This window comes from Coccinella septempunctata, chromosome 1 (assembly GCF_907165205.1).
Source record: "Coccinella septempunctata chromosome 1, icCocSept1.1, whole genome shotgun sequence".
In the NCBI taxonomy this organism is placed as follows: Eukaryota; Metazoa; Arthropoda; class Insecta; order Coleoptera; family Coccinellidae; genus Coccinella; species Coccinella septempunctata.
In genome coordinates, this window is record NC_058189.1 from 48,593,800 (window position 1) to 48,616,042 (window position 22,243).

The 22,243-nt window shown below is 35.3% G+C and overlaps 1 protein-coding gene across 8 annotated transcripts in view; it reads right to left on the reverse strand.

The window, feature by feature from the left end:
• Positions 1-819: 819 nt before the first annotated feature.
• LOC123322839 (protein argonaute-2) overlaps positions 820-22,243 on the reverse strand; it is a 39,760-nt gene continuing 18,336 nt past the window's right edge. For 5 of the 8 annotated variants that reach the window (XM_044910880.1, XM_044910878.1, XM_044910877.1 and 2 more), the window contains 4 exons: positions 17,336-17,520; positions 15,461-15,794; positions 10,406-10,605; positions 820-5,393 (listed from right to left, as the gene is read on the reverse strand). In XM_044910880.1, the coding sequence (XP_044766815.1) occupies positions 5,273-5,393; positions 10,406-10,605; positions 15,461-15,794; positions 17,336-17,520 (840 nt within the window). In that variant the 3' untranslated portion in view covers positions 820-5,272. The remainder of the gene's footprint in view (positions 5,394-10,405; positions 10,606-15,460; positions 15,795-17,335; positions 17,521-22,243) is intronic. The other 3 variants (XM_044910881.1, XM_044910879.1, XM_044910884.1) reach the window with 1 other exon arrangement.

Below are 22,243 nucleotides of genomic sequence, written 5' to 3' on the forward strand. Positions count from 1 at the left end.
CAAAGATTATAGAGTAGATAGTACTCTATAATCTTTGTTAAATACATTTTAGCTTCTGAAAATGCAGTCTTAATTTTTTCCTAAATATTTAGAAAAACCTTCCTTCCTGTCCCACAGAAAACGGAATTAAGTCTCTTCTTCTCCATTTCAAAGTTTTTTTAACGGAAATTTCTTTATTTAATTCCACTGACATACATTCTTATAGATACCATCAGAATAAACTCAAAAGCTTTGTATATCCATCTTTGCATAAAACGGCGCCCCAAGCGAAAAAAAAAGGGAAATTGAAGGAGGAATTCAAAAATGCTCTCTAGTTTGAAATATCTCAGTGACGTGCCATTTTTTTCTTTAAGAAAATTGAGATCATTACCCGTATGCGAGCCAACTGATTATGAAGTTCATGGCAAAAAATGCGCAATAACTATTTCAAATTACATTGACATATCTCGACCGATTTCAGAGCAATAAATAAATAGTCAGATTTTAAGAAAAACTTCTCGGAAAACGAAGCACCGTATATGAATTTCGCAAACCATATCGTGACAAATTCGTTGTGAAATTTTTCCCTTTCAAAGAAAGGAAGTTTTCAAGATTATTTCTGATTTCTGGGTTGGAAACAGTTGGAAACTTGAACTTAAATCAACCATTCAGATCTTGAGCATTGAGGTTGCTGCGCAAATGTGTGGATATAAAAACAACATTTCACTATTTTTACTGCTGGTGCCATATGCATTCTTGCATTACACATTTTTATATTTTTCCGCCCAGATTTCAATCGAAAACCCTCATCGATGAATTCTAGTAAATAAATCAGCAAAATAAAATAAATCATCATTTATTTATGATATTGTACAGCTCTCAATCAAATTTCAATCAATAACTAAAACAATTGAGTCATAAATGGACAACAGATATGTTAAAATACAGACATAAGGTACGTTACAGCTAACATAAATCGTGTCAATTGAAATGTTAGTTTACATGTGATATGCAAAGTGACTAAAACAAACAATTTGAGCTATGTGTCTATTCTTAATTGAAAAATTGCCCAAAACTCCAGGTTTGTGAAGAAGCTTATCATTAGAATATAAAATTCAATGAAAATATGGAATTCCAATAAAAACGTTTAGTAAATTTTTTAAATATAAAGTACATATAAATACATATAATACAATTGTATCAGATAAACCAACAGAGAAAACTGATAATCAGTATTAAGAATTGAAATGAAAAATAATGAACAGTTCGCATATTACTTCACTGAAATAATTACCCCTCAACCCGATAAATCTTAAGAACCAAATATCCTTTTACTAGAAGATACCTTCATAGAGTTCCACGAAGAATGCACCCGGTACAAAAATAAATACGCGCTTATTCAGTTACTTGTACTTAGGTTAATTTCAATAATAGTTACTAACTTTCTCAATTACTTGGCTGGGATTTAATAAAACATATATTTCAATACGAATGGCAAGCAAACTATAAACGGGATAGTTTTAATTATTCGGGCGATTTTCTCAGTTATTCTTTACGTTCATTTATGAACAAAGAAGCTGAAAATGTATTGATTCTGGATGTTAAATTCTCAGAAATTATTTCAGAATGGGTACTAATCACAATATCCAAATGCAAATACTTACAGAAGAATGAAAAAATGACATTTACATTTTTCACTCTATTGAAAATACTCTAATTAAGGCTACTTGTTGAAATTTTGGCTGAAAACATGTTGATAAATTCACAATGGGAATGTGCGAGCACTTTTAGATTTTATAAAAAATCCATTTGATGGCACCTTTTGGGATTCTGAAGAATGAAGTTAACAATTTTATAAGCTTAAATTTTTTTTGTTCATAATGAGTATTCTCCTTCAGTTTTTATTAGAATAACCCACGAAGCTACTCAATTATGTAATACTTGAAATAGAAAATCTGGTGCAAACATCAGCTACGAAGATATTCGAAAATAATAGAATTGATCTTTTTTTTGCATACAAGTTCATTGTGCTCAAATATATCAACATAGTGGTAATAACTCATTCTTGGTACGCATTTGCAACGAGATAGCTTTAGCTGTTTGGTTGCTGAATAGTTTCTTGTCTATACACATATAAACAAAAAAATAAATGATTCAAAGATGTCAAGAAGTATTAAATATAAATCTTTGTTTAGTTTGGAATCAAATGATTAGCTGAAGTTGCTTGTTCTTGTTTGTATCTGATATATTCTGGTAGAATACCAAAACTCGCTAAAAACACTAACACGTTGAACACGAATAGAATATTGAAAATTATATGGGTAATTGAAATATTTTCTTCTTGAAAATTAAACTCAAAGCTGAAATAGTACTGGTTCTCATATATTGAAGAATATGTTTTGCATTAATCTATTGTTCAAATTGCTGGAATACATTAATCAAAAAAAAAAACAGTGGATTTCTACAAATTTCAAACATATTCACCAGAAGTGGGATTGAATCACAGATGAATAAATTGATTGACAATTGGGATCAAGCTAACTGAATAATTACAGCTGATGGTCACTTGAAATATATCACAGGAAATAAATACAATACCTTTTTATGTAACATGGGCAAGGCAAAAAAATATAAAATACAAGACTAGCATATTAGATGACGTGAAATTAGAAACATTTTTGCATTTATAAAAAATACAGCGAAAATCATTATAATTGAAAATAATAAAGCGTACAAACTTCAACGCAACCAATCATTGTTTACAGGACTTGCAACATTGTTCATCATGGCCCAAATATAGGCTAACATTTGCATACACTAATGCCAAAGTTTGAAAATAGTTCATTATGATAAATCTCCAATGATTGGATGAGTAGATACCTAATACAGAGGATATCCTTGTTTCGACTACACATACATGATATATTTACCCCCATATACTCCGCTTTTAATAATTAGTTTTTCCCTAAAAATCTAAATTATGAGGTTTCATGATATCAAGTATCATAAATATAACATAGCTCACAAATTAAATAAAAATGATTAAAATATAAATATTGAAACGTTATTCGATCAAAAATAGTGGGACATTGGAAGCTTCCTTCGTTATTTTTTTTGGGTAATTCTGTATGTTGGATGTACCAGCTTGTACAGGGTGTCCCACCGGGAGTGCCCATTAGAAGTTTACTGATAAATAGATATTAGATAGATTTGAACTTTCAGAAGATCCTATCTATTTTTTTTATTCTAAATTCAAATGTGGGGTGTGACATTACTGTTTGAAATTGAAAAAATCAACTCATTCCTTTTTTCTGATAGAGAAATGAACAGTTGTTAACAAGCCTTCATCTATCATTGTCTTCAAAGAACAATGAATTACTCAACATAGCCACATGAAATGAACATAGAATTTGAAAATAAATTAGTAATTGCAATAATATTGGGAGTATTCCATTTGAAATAAGCGAGTTGTTTTCCATTCCTGGTATAACCGGAAGTCACAAATGCTTGCAAATATTTCAAAAAGGAAGGTTCATCAGCTCAATTTCTTTGGACAAAATTTCAAACAGATACAATATATATTTCTCTGTAAACTTCTAATGGTACTTCCGATGGACACCTGTATAAATTTTTAGATTGACATCTTTCCGAGATCATATTCAAATGATTGAACTTTAAACAAGGCATAATGGAAAAAAAAATCTTTTGGTCAATAATTCCTCAATTTCATGTACCATACAAAAAAACGGTGATTAAAATCCTTCTAACTCTGAATCATAGTTTGGAATCAATATCATTATAATATTCGACATGTTGAAATTTTCAACAACAATGTTCCGAAATTGAAGATTATTTTGGAGAAATAAGTTGAGTGATTCAGTTTCAACCACTGTATAAATTATAGATTCTTGGGATGAATATCTTGGAATGTTTTATGTAAATTATGAAAAAAAAAAAAAAGAAAGATGCATTTCGAACTTGACCTAACAATTATATACATATAACACTTTCTAAAGAGAGATATCAAAGTTTCAAATTATAAATATTGTCTATCCGATAATTAAATATTTCACTTTGACATCATTAGTTGGCATTGAGGCTTCAATATTTTTTTTTGGACACGCGCCTAAAGTATCGCTTCAGATAAATATCTCAATAAAAAGTCACAAAATTATAAGTTCCGAACCTTTCTATTAAAACTTTCAATATGGCAGCTAAGATAAGAACAACGTTTTAAGTTTGAATTATCTCCTGTAGTACTTGATGCTACATATTGCTTGAGATAGAAAGGCTCGAAATACATACTGAGCACCGAAACTAATAATTCACTAAGATATTACCCGCTTAAATTACAAAAACAAATATGAGCTGCTTAATCCCTTAGCTCAGCTTCGCTTGAACTTTATACTTGTCAACGCAGCTCAAAAAAAAATTAATGAAGATTTCAATTTCACACATCCATACATTAAAGCTTTATATCGAAGTTTTCAAAAATTATATCTAATATAAAATTGACAACTTAAAAACTATTTACTATTAAGGGTGAGAAAAATTAAGAGTTGGAGAATATACATTTTAACATACTTTGAACGATTCAACAATATTCCACAATTTTTAACTGTAGTTCAACAGCAAGGATCAGCAAAAGGAACGCCAGGAATTCAATGGAAATGAGCATCCCAACAAAATTCCAATGAAAGGGTCAGGACCTTTGCTTGTACTAGTATTTTGTTGGGTTAAGAACTGAGATTTTCACTGATAAATAGGTTGGGCATTACCGAGTTGTAATGATGTGCGAAGTTAACAAAATGTAGTATTTCTTTTTCAGTGATTTGAAAATATAACAGGGAATACAGACGAAATGCCACAATCATCCTTTGGATCATAAACTTACCATTTTTGTTACAATATAGTGATCATTATCTTGATAACATTCAGTAAAGCAAATTTTGCTGCCAATTTATATCAAATCATAAGTTGATTTAATAAGGAGTGATTTGTGCTACAGAAGCGAATCCCCTTATACCCTTTCTTTTACTGCATGCAATAAAAAAGTGCAACATTATGGACATAAATCCATAGTTTGCTTTAGAAGTAGTAAAAATTTCAATCACATCTATCAACAAAAATATTGATGTTTGTGTCACTTCCGAACACATGTGAAAAATAATACCTCCTTTTTGGTATCAAGTTGAAAGATACATACACTTGCTTACTCCACAACATGCACATATTACCTTATAACCTGTTTCGACTTCATCGCTTATCACTAACAAATTCGGATTTTTGAAATTTAAGCAAAATACATAACTTTTTTCGTATCGGCATGTACAGTAATGGCTCGTGCCATAGCTCCTGGTGTACGATCTTCTGAAGATCCAGACTGGTGAGATCCTTCGCCACTGAAACGTGAACTTAAAATTATTTGATAGTTGGGATGAATGCCTTCTACCTGGTGACCTTATATGAAAACATTTTTCAGATGTACTACTCAAAACAATTATCGCACATTCATAATTGAATCAAGAGCCACATTTGGAAAAGTAATTAATTAGATCACTTCACATCAACGAAAACTTTGAAATCAGGTAGTTACACTGTAACGGAGCAGAGCTTATTGGATAGACAAACACAACTTGTCAAATTGTTCAAAATTTATCACCTTCAGATCAATACTTTTTGAATTAAATATATCATCTCATAATTGAACGCCATCAAAGCCTTGAGATTTTAACAGGTAAGATGAGTTGTGCGATACATTATTCTCTTTTTTTGTGTGCTTGTGAACCTTAAAATAGAGGTTAGTTAAAAAAAAAAATTTCTTAAAAATTTCAAATTCTGTAGAAAAATTTGAAATTTTTAAGAAAATCTATTCAATTTAACCATCCTTATTGTTAGTTGGTCATGGAGAAGACTAACTGTGGTGTAGACTGAAAAGATTTTAAGGGGGGATGTGTTGACCTGCGACCCTGTTGTACCCCCCCATAGTTGTGTTCGCCACAACAGTCGATTTTAAGCCAGTAGCATTGGTATTTACCAACTGTATTCAAGCTCGAGAGCTGGATCAAGTCAGTTTCTCCTTGACCTATTCTCATTAGGTGTTTCCGAAGGCGGCTATGTACTGTAAGGAATCTAGCAGGGATATGCAGCTTATTCTTGCTAATATCCAGATACTTCTCAGATTGCGCGGTGTTGTAGTTCCAAAGGAACTTTTCGGTATAATCCAGTATCAGAAGATTCCGCAAGAGCCTTTCTTGTACATCCGATTCCCGTGTGACCGTGAACCCAGATTAAACAGACCTTGTTATCCTTGTCTACTTCGTTCAGTTTTCTTCGCCACTCCCAAACCAACTTAGGGCGAGTTCATACAGCGTAACTAAGCTCTAAGAAAGGGACTAATCTGATTGGCAGGTGGCGCTCACGTGTTTGCCATCTGAGCATTACATTGGTCTATTTCTTAATTCTTAGGAGCTCTGCACGAACCCACCATTAGAAGTGGGTGTATTCCCTATCCCTTTCTTTCTTTCTACATTGTGGTGAATTTTTTCTTGATGTTGGTTTCCTTTACCATACCGTCAGTGGGAAGATTCGGTGATGTACTTTCAGAGAGGCCCCGGCTCTTCGATTCCTAATTCTCTCACTACCCGTACCTTCTTCCCTTGAAATGCTTAGAATGACCTTGTGGTCATCTATCACAGAATTAAAAGGTGTGAGATCTGTAATGATTCCAGTGCCTTAATTAGGCACGTTATCATAGCTCCAGTAATACAAACACAGATTAGCCTTTGTAATCTATCCAGGGTTTTCCTTGTACTGTTATGAGTTGCACTGGTGTGCCGCACTATTGTCCAGTAAGTGATTATTGGTCTCACGATCAATCGCAGTACTTTTGGGTTACATACCCAAGTTTACCAGCCAGACTTCTGCAAGCCATCAAGGCTTTTATCGCTTTGCTAGCAGCGATATCAATATGTCTTTGTGAAACCGGCGGTTAGTGTAAAGAAGATATACACAGGAGGCGCAATTCAGTTCAAATTCGATTGGAAGGGTGATGTATTGTGTGGCAAGGTAAGCTCATTTAACAGAACTGGATACTTCAGCAATGGCGTAGCATAGTTATAAAGAACATGATTCAAAACATCTTCAACTTTTGTGAAAAAAACATTGTTTATCTAATAATTAAGTAACAGGACGTGCAGCAGATACTTTCACGGGATAGTAGACGAGAATTATAGTAACTAAATTTATTGCACTGCACCGCGTAATTTTATGAAAGCTAGTGTGACGTAGCGTGTGGCGAAATCCGCATGACCCCGAGCCATAGCCTACTAGAATTAGAGGCCGGAATGTTGCTCGAAACTGCGACGTTGCCGTAATGACATCGGAGGGTCCATAGACAAACAGGAAGTGTTGTAAACATTACGACAATTGGAAACTCTACCGGTATCCCGGTAGTTCACGTTAGAATTTCGACGGGAAACGCGGTAAAAAGATTTTGTTTTTTAGTTTTTCGGTTTGTTCGGTGGTGTTATCAGTGTTTTGAGTGAATAGCAGTGATAAAATTACGAGAAATGTGTTTGTGTAGTGTGTTATCCGTAGATAGTGTTGGGTTAGGTTAGGTTAGCAAAGAATATAATTTAGAGTTTCATAATATGCAGTAATCAACAGGTAGGATTAGGTTTAGTACGCATTTGGAAATCTTCGGTTTGATATAATATGCCCCGTACTTGTGCAGTACCTGGTTGCAAAAGCAATTATCGTCTAATGAGAAGGTTTCGGTATTCAGATTTCCTAAAGACCCCGCGAGGAGATTAAAATGGCTTAACGCAATTTATAGGGAAAGCAGTTTTAAAGTAAACGAAGATACCGTAGTATGCATCAAACATTTTGCAGATTCACATGTTTTGAAAGAGAACTCTTTTCCAACCGCTGAAGGTTCAGTCATCAATATACCCCGAAAAATACTAAATTAACCATTCATGCATTTCCCTCAATTTTTCCGAATCAACCTATTTATATGTCGTCCAAAAAGAACTGATCCAGAGGAACGTAGACAAAAATTAGTTTTTCATTATGATAACGTTTATAGCGACTGGGACAAACAAGATCAAATTAGTTCTGTTTCACATTTTTGTGATCATTTCAAAGACAAGGCAATTTCCAACTTCTTTTTCAATGTCAAAGAAAATGATTCCGTCCAATTTTATAAAATAAATTTTGAAGGTTCATTCCCTAAAATACCGTTAGTGTTTAAAATTCTTGTGATTTGAGAATCGAAGTATTCAGAGACGAAATTAATGTACCCATTTCTGATTTCAAGTGGTTACTAGGTGACAGGTATATTTGTGATAGGTAGTCGAAATTTGAAAACTTAATTGCGCAGTTAAATAGGACCGATGTAGAATCAGATATCTCTGCCAGCAATACTTCAGATCAATGTCTTTCCGATGAAGTTAAAGAAGACATCAAGAAAATTTATAGCGCCCTCAAAGGTTGTATCCAAAAAATTTGCTCTGACGACATTGACACTGCTAAAATAATCAGAAAAATATCATTCTTGAGGCAACAACTAAAATTAGTCATTTTACCGAAACCAATTTATTCAACAGAATTGTTTTTGTGGGCATCTCTAATTCATTTCCAATTTCCAGGTTCCTATAGGTTGATTAGAGACTCTGATTCATTAACACTTCCTCATCCGGCAAATCATATTCATTTTATGCTATTTTTAGAAATGATTTTATTTCAATCGCATGCTTGATTCAGTTTTAATGCCCCAGAAAATCGAATAATACTTATATTCTGATTGTAATCTTCTGGAACTCAATACTACAGCTACCTCCTCGTGGTGAGTTCTGGATTATTTGCGATAAAACATTATGAAACTGATCGCAAATAAACTAAATGCTGTATTGTTTTCCTCCCTACAGTTCTTGATTTTAAAGTGAATTGAAAGCAAATCGGAATTGAATCGAAAACTGTTGAAGTTGCCTATCAAATTCGTGCACTCTCTCTCTATCTGCCGTACTTCGTGACCCTCCGATGGTAACAACGGCAACGTCTAACATTACAACCTCGAACTTCTAGTAGGCTATGCCCGAGCATTTCCGATCTCCAATCGCGCCTCCAATCTAAATCTTCTTGGTAAGTATAGTACATTCACTTTTATTTTAGCACTCGGTTGGCCATGAAATTATTTTCTCAAGTTTTTGTAACTAGAACGGAGTAAGGTTGGCACTCATGAAATGCCGTTAATGTCATGACGCCGTTGCCACAACTAATTTCCATTAATATTAGAAAAATGCCGAAAGTGATTGAAAAAGAGAGAAGACAGGGTTTCAGGAAGTTCTAATTAGAATTCAGATCCGCTTATTCAAATAGTAGGTTACCCTGATATTCTATGTATCTACAATCCTATCAGACGGTAGCGAACATATTCAATGTAGTAAGAGAACTTATATAATGATTTATCTGAATCTCAACGACTTATATTTTAGCTGAATGTTTTTACAATCAGAAAGATTGCGAATGAAAAGGATGACAAAGAATGAAAGAATTTCCTAATATTGGTAGACCTAAAAAAGCGGTGGCATTTGAGAATTTTAGGGTGAACGAATGCGAAAATCGAAAATCCTGTATTACCTTACTACAGGATTTTCAATTAATGTCATCGTAGAATAAGTTTGAAACTGGTCTCTTCTATTTTTCATGCAAATATCTAGATTTGGTATGCCTTCAATCAGGTTGTATAAACGTCAATTATGTTCGTCACATATTTACGACTTCATTTTCCGAAGTGATTCGACATTGTGATAAAATACGAAATTAGTGGGACTTTTACGTAGAACGGACAATATAGCGCTGATTTAAAACCAAAAAATGGTTTGACAAGCGTCATAACCCCACATTTTTGTACTATACAGAGTGAAATGTGTCAAATTTCCATGGCCAACCGAGTGCTAAAATAAAAGTGAATATAGTATATATTAAAGTGATTACATTAAACGATACAATCTGTAGTGATCGAGAATTTTGTTCAATGCCTATCACTCGTCATGATGTGTTGACTTTTCAATGTTGGGCATTCATACTCTCAATTTTGGTACTGATATCATTATCTCTATCATTTCAAATTTGAATGCTTTAACCATCATAACAGAGTAATCACAATACGAAAATTATTCTGAGCAGTAAGTATTCCAGTTTTGATGACTGCCACACAATTGACGGTAACAATAAAGTGCGCCAATCATAATTTCGGAAAAAGAATAAATTCATTTACCTTGAATTTCGAACCAACAATTTTACACAAATAGGACAGTAAACTGTAAAATATATCTTCCCATTGCTTGCATCAAGTGTGCAATCGTCAAAATAGACTGATGGACAAGTATCTTCAACAAATTTGAATCAACAAGAATCTTACCTGTCATGTTCCTTTTCTACGAGATGATATCGAGCCCTGAAAGCTACCAAATGAGCATAATATGCTGGCGCAGGGATGGAAACGGATCTCGTACATCTAACGTACGTATGGCAAAGCTGGTATGTTAGACATTGCAATTCATCAGAGTCTAAATGAGAATCGTCCCACAACACGTGATAATGGGACGGTCTGGAGGTACCCTGCAAAAAATAAATATTCCTATAAAAGCAACATAGGAGGACCCAGGATGGACAAGATATATAGTGGCTGTAGGCGAATGAAATATGAGGAGAAAGGCGACAGATAAAGGGGCCTATATCTATCACTGGATGAACGGAGGTTCAAGAAGTAGAAAAAGAATATCTCCATGTTGAAAAAACTGCTCCGTCAAGTAAGCTATGGAATTTCGAGGGTTGATAATCTGAGCATAAATGTAATGCTTAACTTCTACTATAACTAACTTAACCTATAACATTTTGCGGTTATTTTTCAAAAACTATTAAATTAGCGTTTCAAATATTGCAGAAACCTGATAGGGATTTTTCTTGAAAAGTTTTCGAATCGATTATTATGATAGAAATTCATGTCATTGACATCTTGCATATAAATATGAATCACTAGGCGAAAAAAAAAAATCATTCGCTCATGTGTTGTAGTACAAGCTAGTCGTACCGTCGTTCGCTCCATCCTTTGTGTTTTTCAATTCTTCATAATAATTGTCGTTCGGACTTTGGAGATCTCATCTTGTCCTCTTCATTAAGGCTCACGAACCTACGGCCGAATAGCCTGAATTCTAGTAAGAATAACCAGATATTGATTGCGATTTCTCTCTTATATCGAAATGGTCTTGACAACACAACAACAGAAAGATGTTAAAGATATCATTCGTGAATCATTCAACGATAAACTAATCTTATCAACGCTGGCACATACTGTCGCTAATCTGGTAATTGATAAACTGGATGAGAAATGGAATTCCCTGAATGAGAAGATTGACATTGTTGAAGCTGAATTGAACGTTCTTAGAGAGGAAAATGTGATTTTAAGGGAGCAGCTGAATCATTTTGATCAGCAGCGTCGTCGCAAGTGTATAAGGCTGCTCGGTATGGAAGAGCAAAAAGGTGAAGACCTCTCTTCAGTTGTCAAAAAAACCTTTTGCGAAAAACTGAAACTCCAACGAGGTGATGTACAGATCGATCTTTGCCATAGAGTGGGATCTGATACGATGAGGAAGAGACCCATTATTGTACATTTTTCTTCACTGCAGTCCCGTAACACTGTCTTCAAAAATAAAAGTAAGCTGAAGGGAACTAAGCTGGTCATTGCTGAGGATCTGACAAAGTATAACTACTCCCTTCTTAAACGTGTTATGGAGAGGATCGGGGGTAGGGATGTCTGGACTTCGAATGGAAAAATTTATGCTAAATTTGGTTCTGGAAAGATGCTCATAAGATCTGATGTTGATTTGGTTAAGTTGGGTGGAGGGAGACTGGAATCCGTTGTAGCAGGAGGAAGCACTGGTTCGGGCGAATAAGGTCCAATTTTATTTATTTTTGTTATTAAATATTTTTTTTTTTTTTTTTTTTTTTTTTTTTTTTTTCTCTTTCATTTTCTCTTTATATAGTATCGATTTTTTTCTTACTCTTATCTCATGAATGGGGGATCAGAACCTATGCTTACCGGTGCCCACTTGAATGTTCGTTCGCTTTCTGCCAATTTTTCAGAGTTCGGAAATACAATATTGAATCATAATTTTGATTTGGTTGGTGTTACGGAAACTTGGCTTCGTGCTGATGAAACATCTTCATTTGAAATTGAGGAATACAATTTTGTTCATAATGACAGAACTACTAGGGGGGGAGGCACGGGTATCTATATAAAAAAGAATTTACACTATCGAGTCGTCAACTTGGATCTTAATTTGGAAAATACATGCATTATACTTGAACGAGGAGTTAAAAGAGTGCTCTTCTGTGTGATTTACAAGCCTCCTAAAGTTGAGGGAAGATTGGGTACTCATGTGCTGGTTGATGACCTAGAAAATCTCACCATGGCTTCCTTGCCATTGGCTGATAATCTTATTGTCGTTGGGGATATGAATGTCAACGTTTTGGAACCTGATTCTTCTGACTCATCTTCATATTTGAACTCACTTCAAACTTTTGGATTACATCAGTTGGTCAAAAAGCCAACCAGAAAGCGTGCTTTGCTTGATCATATTCTCACAGATAAACCTGAGCTGTTCAAATGTACGGATGTCTTGGACTGTCACTATAGCGATCACGATATGCCGATTTTTGCCTTGAATGGTGAGTTCACAACTGAGCGAACTGAACGATACGCAACTTTTAGAGATTTCACTCAATTCTCCTTTGAAAGTTTTCAGGAGGAACTAGCTAGCTCTGATCTTCAGGCGATCTTCAGGATACGTAAGATCGATGATAAAATACATTATTTCAACTCTGTTATTTTAAATCTGTTTAATAAACACGCCCCATATGTTTCTAAGCGCATCACGAAACCTCCTGCGCCTTGGTTGAACTCTAATATTAAAAAGCTAATGAAGGAGAGAGACGCCGCCAAGAGTAAATTCAAGAAGACAAGATCGGAATATCACTGGAACGCTTATAAATTGCTCCGAAATTCTACCACTGAACTTATTCGAGTTGAAAAGAAAAAATATTTCTCACATGTCTTTCGTGGAGCTGATACAAGTGAGATGTGGAAACAGCTAAAATATTTGAATATCAACAGAACGAAAAAGCTGATTGATGTTCCTGACAGTCTGACTAATGTAGATGAGATGAATGATTACTTCAATGGTTCTCAAAGACAAGTTGATATTGGGAAGTCTGAGAAGGTGATGAGATTCTACGACAGTAACTCATTCTGTGAGTTTGAGGAGAAACTTGAGTTCCATTTAGTGGACGAAGACATAGTATCTAAGTATCTCTGTGAGATCAAGTCGGAATCGAGAGGTATTGATGATATAGGCTCGCAACTTCTGAGATTATGCTGTCCGTTTATATTGCAGTTCGTTGTCCACATTATAAATAGTTGCATTGTTGAAAGCTACTTTCCTGAATTGTGGAAGAAGTCGATCATCTTACCTATACCCAAATCTTCTAAGGTTGAAAGTTATGGGGACTTACGTCCTATAAGTATTCTTCCAACTATGTCTAAAATCTTGGAAAAGGTATTGGCTGTTCAAATCCGGGAGCACTTAGACAAGTATAGTGTGATTCCACAGGAGCAGTCGGGTTTTAGACGGGGACATAGTTGTACAACGGCCCTACTCAAGGTGACTGATGACATCTTGACCGCTTCGGATAGGGGATTGATAACAGTCCTTATTTTATTGGATTACTCGAAAGCATTCGATACGTTGGTGCATGACGTCCTATTTTCTATTATGCGCTTCACAGGTTTTTCATCGAGTGCCGTGGCTTTCATCAAGAGCTATCTTTCAGATAGGACTCAGCAGGTCAGGTTTGGTGATGTCATTTCAGATCCCTTGAGGGTTTTGCTGGGTGTTCCTCAGGGATCGATCTTGGGACCGCTGCTATTCGTGCTTTATACTCATTATATGATTACTTTTTTGAAGTACTGTCTTGCTCACTTTTATGCGGACGATACACAGCTATACTATAGTTTTCCTCAAGATCAGTTAGAGCAGGGCATTGCGAGAGTGAACGAGGATCTCAAAATTATGAGTGAAATCGCTGAAGCTCACCAGCTCACTTTGAATCCGTCCAAATCAAAGGCCATTTTTTTCGGTAATGGGGATATCTGCAGTGCCTTGAGTCTGAATGCTGAGTTGAGGATCGCGAATGTAATGATTCCGGTAGTAGATTGTGTGAAAAATCTGGGTCTGTTCTTGGACCATAACTTGCGGTTCAGAACCCACATTGCATCTTGTGTCCAGAAGTCTATAATGAGTCTGCGCCTACTTTATCCGCACAGACGTTCCCTTCCTAGAGATTTGAAAGCTACACTCTGCAATTCATTAGTTCTTTCTGGTTTTAACTATTGTTCGGCAGTTTATTTTGCTTGTTTGGATCAGGAGACTATCGGAAAGGTTCAGAAAATTCAGAATTCTTGTCTTAGATTCATCTATGGTATCAGGAAATTTGACAGAATAAGTCATAAGCTCGATGAAATCAAATGGCTCAATATGATGAATAGGTTCAAGCTTTCTGCACTGGTTCTTTATCACAGGGTGTTGACGTCTGGAATCCCTTCTTATCTCCATAGGAAAATTAAATTTAGATCCGATATTCATAATCTGAATATAAGGAATCGTGGCCTCATCTCGTCCCCTCCCCATAGACTAACGTTATTTGAGAGATCTTTTTCATTCAATATCTATAAACTCTACAACCAATACATTGATTTCCGAACTCTTTCCGTGTCTGCTTTTAGGTGTCGTGTCTTTGATCAATTATTCAGTGAACAGCGTGCGCGCCGGTAGGCTGGTACATCGGGGTCTTATTTAGTTTTGTTGATGTTAAAATTCTTTCTGACTTATAACGAGTCAATCTTTGATATCAAGTTTTCTTATTTTTTGTGGGACTCAGTGCTTTGTATTATGAATTTTTTTTTTTGTATTATGAATTTTAAATAACTTTTTTTATCAGGGTTTGAGTGGAAGAACAGAGGGCATTCACCCATCTGAACTCCGCCCTGTGAGTGTTGTAATTGATAAATTATGTTTCTATTGTGTCATTGAATTGGTAATAAAGGCCTATTATTATTATTATTATTATTATTATTAAAATGTGTTTGGATAAGCTGAGCGTCACTTTTAGGCTCAGAACTTCAGCCTTCCAAATTCCATTCCATCTTACTCGAGATCTTCCCCCGGGAAAAGCCTGTACTTCTGACGGATGAATTTTTGATGTTTTTTTTTTTTAATCCATATGACAGTGACAATTTTAGGGAGACCTCAATTTTTTCCGTGCCTTATTGGTGGCAATAATAAACCGAAAATAATGAAAACATCATGTAATGTAGAATATCGCTGGTATGTTAAAATAACCAAATGATTTCACTCACCTGTATGCCTTGATGGCTGCAAAGGTAGAAATCAAACTCTGTAGGATGCGTTATGCCAACGTCTACAGTCGTACCAGCTGGAATATTACCACTTTTTCCACTTTGTTCCTTCTTATCAGCGCAGAATAGTCTTGTGTGATGTCTTTTTTGTACTACGATGAATGTGATTCCTGGCTTATAATCTGATTCAAGTTTAATGCATGCCTCCCTTATTGCCGTTAGTTCATGCTGAAGGAGCATCAAGAACTGACCCTCAGAAACGCCATCTCTGTATAAAATGATACGATGAGGTTTGTAACCACCAGTTGATTTGTAGAACATGATGAGTAGTTCCCTGAAAAAGCAAAGAATATTATCAAACCTACGCCTATCCGTCGGCACTAAATAACAAATGATAAACGTTTTGTTGAATCTGCATTTTCTCATAACATTACAGGATGACACTTATTATGGATATTTTTTTCGGGTGTAAAGCCGGTTTGCAACAGCCGAAAATTCTGTAGAGAATTTACTCGTTAATTCATGCACCCTGAATTCTCCGCAGTTACATACGTACCTTCGGTAGAATTCACTGTTCAGTTACATACAAAATAACTTCTGCCGTTTTCTTGCCAAAATCCTGAAGTATTTCTCCAGAGAACTTTCGGCTATTACAAACAGGCTTTAGATGAATATTCAGAAAACGTCAGATCTGGTTGTACTAACTGTATAACCGGACAACTGTACAAATAACAAATACAAAGGTTAACTGAATTGAAACGGTGCAACGGTAAACACTTTTAGTTTAAGACATACTAATAGCCCCTAATTTCGAGATAATCATTTATTCTTCTTCTAAATGCGGTGCCTCTACCGGGCTGAACTAAGGCCTTGTGGGCCATTGTTCATTCGCATGCAGTAGGATGGACGCACACACCCTGAGATACGCCGAGAAAAATGCCACAAGTCGACAGAGAGCAGTACCTCCCACCATAAGAATAGTGGGTGTTGATTCATAGGTGTTGTGTTATTAACTCTGTGAAGGGAAAGGGATTTTAGTGTTCCCTGACTGTCTAAGTATATATAGGTGTATTTTCCGAAGTATCATTGCGGATGTTCTGCGGTGTGCAGACAGGAGCAGCAAACAGTTCAGCCTGCACTATGGTCCTTTCTTAGGGGGAGGTCGCACTATCCCCACCCCAGTTCCCGTGGACTTCATAGAGCCATCGTTGAACCAAGGCATAAAAAGGTAGACCATAGATCGCTATACGGAGCAATTACACTGTAGGGTTCGTCAAAGCTGTTGCTTGTGCCCGCACAGTCCCCTCTATGGAAAGGATGCATTAGCATCCTTCACCATCTTGAAAGCTCTCGCGTGCTCTCTAAACAGTCCACTATCACGTCATTGTCCCTGTTCCTAGACTCTAAGAGCCGTCTTCATAGCCATTTCTATAACTACGACTACGAGGTGCACAGGGCATAAACCTAGCAGATACCTACATAGCTGCCTTAGGGGTAGATCTCAGAGCGCCCATAATGGGCAGGTTTTCCTCTGGTCATAATGGCGCGGTTACAGTTCTTCCCCCATGGAAGTTCAGCACAACTGAAATGCGTAGGTTAGGATAGGCCTTGACAGCACAGTAAACAGGCATTCCATAGTGTGTGGTTTGAAGCCCGTCCCTCTCAATGTGTTTGTTCCACAATGGTTTGTGTACAAGAACGCGTATCACTACACTCGCAATATTTCGGAGTACTTCGACGTTTACCAGTAAATTATTCTACATTCTGTAAAGATTTTTGCTTTCCCGAACGTACACGATATCGTAAATTTGAACCAGTATCTTGTAATTCGGCCAGTTGAAACTTAACCTATTGCTATTGAAGTTATAAACTTACCGGACCATAGAGCTCAGTTCTTGTATGATTTCTTGTCTGTGTTGCTGCACGCGAACAGTGGCTGCGTAACGAGAAGGGTGAGCATCCATGGATCCTACTACTGCTGCAATTGAAGGTTTTTTATTGTCTCCAGCGGGCGGGTGGGTAACGTCAGCACCCAAGAAAATAACAGGTTCATTGAATATCTGAAATAAAAATGTTTCTGAATTCGTACCACTGAAATATGCATCATTTTTTATCAATAACATGAAGTTTGCAGAGCTGAAGAGAAAATATGGCATTTATCAATTTTCAGCACATCGGATCCATTAATAAAAGGTCTATTTGAAACGAAGCGGCTATCAAAACAGTACGAATATAGCGTTGATTCCAAGTAAAAAAATTTTCTTTTTATCAGCTCCTGCTTAGACGGCCCCCTAAAAATAGCACTTGAAAAGCAGTTTTTAATTTTTTTCTAGAAACCAGAAAACTAACAGAAATAAAACTGAGTGAAAACATTGTATGGGAGAGAGAAGGCCATAAAAAATTAAATGGTTTTCCCCTACAATGAAATCATGATATCCGCCTACTTGTTAAAAAATTTTTGAAGATAATTCCAGCTTGTACGACTCACCCTACGTAAGTGTAATTTTTTTTTCTCAAAAACTATTACTTTTAACAAGGAATTGCAGGATACCATATTTCTTCCAAATGAATCAAGCCATCAAATATTAATTTTTCAACGGTATAATATTAATAAGAAAAGGAAAGTTTTTTGGAAAAAATTTTAGAGGTGGCTTTTTTTCACCTTGCAAGTATAAGGGAACACCACCAAAATTTCAATTTCATTTGTGAGTTGTCCGGTTTTTAAGAAAAAAAGTTAAAAATTGCTTTTCAGTTGTCATCTTTGGGGAGCTGTATCTAAGCAGGGGCTGCTCATAAAAAAAGTAATTTTTATGAAACACCCACACTATTTGATAAGGAATCACCTCTTAATTATTTTTATTCATTCACATCCTCTATAAATATATGAAAGGAACAATTATACATTTCTACATCGATCAGAAACCAATATAAACAAATGATAATTTTATTCCAAACAACGAAGAAATGTGATCCTATCCATTAGAGACCATAAATTTGATTTAACCATTCCCTTACAAAATCCCAGGTAGCCTTCGATATATGAAATGATTAGATATGTAACTTATATAGAATAGAACTGTAGTAACTGTAGTAATGAAAATCGACTCAATTTATGTTGAGTAGTATGGTAAATTATTCCCAGAACTCACTGATAGAAGAATCATTGAGTTGAAAACTATCGGTATCACATATAAACAAAATAATTTCGATGAACCATTTGTTTTGACTTTGATACCGATATACATGACACACCGAGACTCTTTGGAAGGAGATAACTCAAATTCAAACCCAACAGGAATAATGATATACTCGTAAATTGTCTTCTTCAACGCATCTGACTTTAAAGTGTTGTATGGGTGTTTCAGTTATGCATTAGGTGAGTCAATTTTTTTTGTCGAAAACAATATTGAAACATCGGGTCTATGATGATCAACAATATGAAGAATTTGTACGTTTCTACATTTCACGCGATTTTCCAAGGAATACTTGACGACTATATAAAAATAAGGTTAGCACTGACGTGGTGTCAGGAGCTTTTGTGCGCTTATTCAAATTCATGACCAATACAGGTGATAATATCTGCTAATAACGATGTATTGCCCCCAAAAAAATTCATTAAATAAATTGAGAATCATCTCATATATTGGAAAATAAGTTCTTCGTGAAGCCAATAAGCGAGCAGAGAGTTCAGTATCTGAATAGATAGCAACTATGGTTAAGAACGTGCAAAAGTTCCTGACTCGCGTCAGTGATTTCCAATTTCTTTATGTAATATCGTTATTCCGCTATTCGTTGAATTCCCATGAATTATTGTAATAGCGCAGTGGGTTTCAATTTATGACATTTATTTCAAAACATTTTGGTGAAGAACAGCATAGAAAAATTCAGAGTCAACTGCGATGTTGCAATAATTCAAAACGACCTCGTACATAGTACATATTAAAACTTATGTTGCATCTTACTAAGTAGGCCGGGCATTTAAGTTGCTCAAAAATTGGCATTGTTCAAAACGTTTCTGGGTTAATATGACGAAAGAACACCCGATAATTTGGTTGAATTATTAGAAACAATCTTTCTGAAAAGCCGAATCATAACAAGATAATTTGAATAATGTACGTAAATCATTTTGAGATAAATTTGCGTATAAGCGGGTAGCATTTTCGATCCATTTCTGTTTTCTTCAATTTGAAAATAAAATCCTTCCAATTTCAAAGAATCAGAAATGCCTTAATTAAATAGGAATGATTCAACGTAAGTCCTTAGGAAGGTACAAGCATTCCACGAATCTGAATGAAACGACGAGAAGGAAGATTAAACAATATTCAAACTACTACTTCATTATCAACCAAGTGATTTTGATGTGTCTGATCGTTGTAGATCTATAACTAGAAGTAGAACTTAGTAAATAGTAGGGGATCATATTACTGACAGATCACACCTACACGTTAGGTGCGTTTGGCCGAGTCTACCGAGGCTCTATCAACACTTTTTGTTCAGAGTCGTTCGGACACGCAATTTTAGAACAAAAAGTGTCAATACTTGTCGTCCGTTCCAGACGGAGTTGTTTTCGGAATCAACTCTCTGAGCCCCAGGTCTGAAGGTGGCGCGAGAAGTAGAAGTAGGGTTATGTAATGGGAAAAACCATAAAAACAACTATGAAACAAACTATTCATAAAACTGTAGGTTAATCGGCACTAAAAATGATCTATTCATATACATTTTCGAACTAATCGCATTCAAATTCAAATATTTCCACGATTTTTGTGGTTGACACTTGACGTTCGTTTATTCAAAAATTGACAACTTGTAAAGGAACCATTAACACTAGCTGATCTGTGAAAAAATTCTAGTTCGACTCACTCTGCACCGGCGTTTTGCAGGGCGAACGTAGCCATTATTCAATGCAAAGTTTGTAATTTTTGGTTAATGTCACAAAAGTTTTAAATACTTTATAAATGCAGGGGCAGGTACTGTATCCGACACTGGCAATATACAGGGTGTTTTCAAAGGTGAGGCTTTTTTTTTGACAGAAGGTAGAACTCATCAAAATAAGTGGTTTAACCAAAAATTTTCTACATAAAATATCCAAGATGGCCGAGATACAACCCCTAGTTCGACAAAATTTCATTGAATTTCAAGTATGGTACTGTGGAAGGTGACTCCGGCATCGCAAAAACGAAACAAAACATAAACATATGACTGGAAAATGAATGATTCAGTACCAAGTTCAGCGGATTATATGCATCAGGTCACTTTTGAGGGAATCATAATTGTTGTATTGTGCAATTTATGGTAAAAAAAATGTAGAAAATCGAGGCAGTTTCTTGAAAGTGCTTATGTTAGCTATGTTGAAAAAGTTCTATGATGTTTCCGCATTTCATCCCATTTTTACGACGACTGTTGGTATGTTCGAACAAGAAGATTGTGATGCCAATTGTTAAAAAATTCGTGAATCATTTAGACGAATTTTATCGGTGATATTTTGTATTATTCTATTTTTTACACTTGTGTCGTAAGTCTCTTCTGTCAGTTGGTATCGAAATGAGTCATTTCATAAATAATGAGAACAATTACGTTTCCATTTTCATTACCACGTAAATATCGAACGATCCAATATCCCAAACGAAACCACATGGTCGAATCAGGAAGATAAGTTTTTTCCCACTGCTTTGCGATAATTCAGCTAACAAACGGTATAGGGTCGTATTAGGATCTATTTCAGTAAACATTTTCAATTTTTTTTTTAACTTCCATTTTGAAAGTTTTGTATAGGTGATTTTGATGAAACGCTTCATTTTGACCAGTTCTACCTTCTGTTGAAAAAAAACCTCACCTTCAAATGCACCCTGTATTTGAACCGGAGATATTGACAGTAGAAATTAGTGGCATTTGCAACTCACACTAGTTGATACAATCCAAGAAGGCTGGCGTTACCAAGTTACCAAAGTTTTCACCATCTAATTGCGAATGCAAAATGTGTTTAAGTACTATAAGTACTACTGAAGAGTCCGGTTTTCACTGGTATCTTTTGTTAGCTGATTGTTGCACAATCCGCAGTGGTTTTGTTGCGTGATTAATACCGTTTTGTCAATTAGAATTCATTTATTCTGCAAAACTTCTTGTGTAGGAATGTATTACTTCTGCATGTCCAAAAGATTAATTTCGTTGAAGGTTATCACTTCATATTGAACTAATATTTTCTGTAAAATTATCTCGTTCTTATGTTTCTCGCGATATATTTCATTCTCCGATTGCCTATTTAGTATACACTAGATTTTTATAAGAGTAAATACCCTTTTCTTTTAACAGAACAGATCCAATAAAACTGTCCGTGAAAATTCACGTTCATTAATTCATCACATAGGCACCCGAATAATGCCTGTTGATAAATATTTTACGATTTGAATTTTTTCATTCCATTGGAAGTTGGAGAACAGATAACAAATATGAAATCCTCTATCTAAAACTAAAACACATGGGGCAAAAAACGATCTGAAACTTCCCTTGAAGCTTTTAATAAATAAATAATTCAATCAAAAAACGTGGAACATAAAATTATGAATAAAAAAAGTAAAGATTTATTTTAAGCCACTCATTTTTGGGCTTATCATGTAATACATATTCTGTTTTGAACCTCAATGTTTCAAAAGTATCGATGCAAAAGTTTGATGGATATATATTCATTTCATTAAAATGGCAAATGAAAATTCATTTTCGTGTATTTTTTTCAACTTATGACTTTCATCTCCGGACTAATAAACAATTGCTGGAAAAGTAATTCAC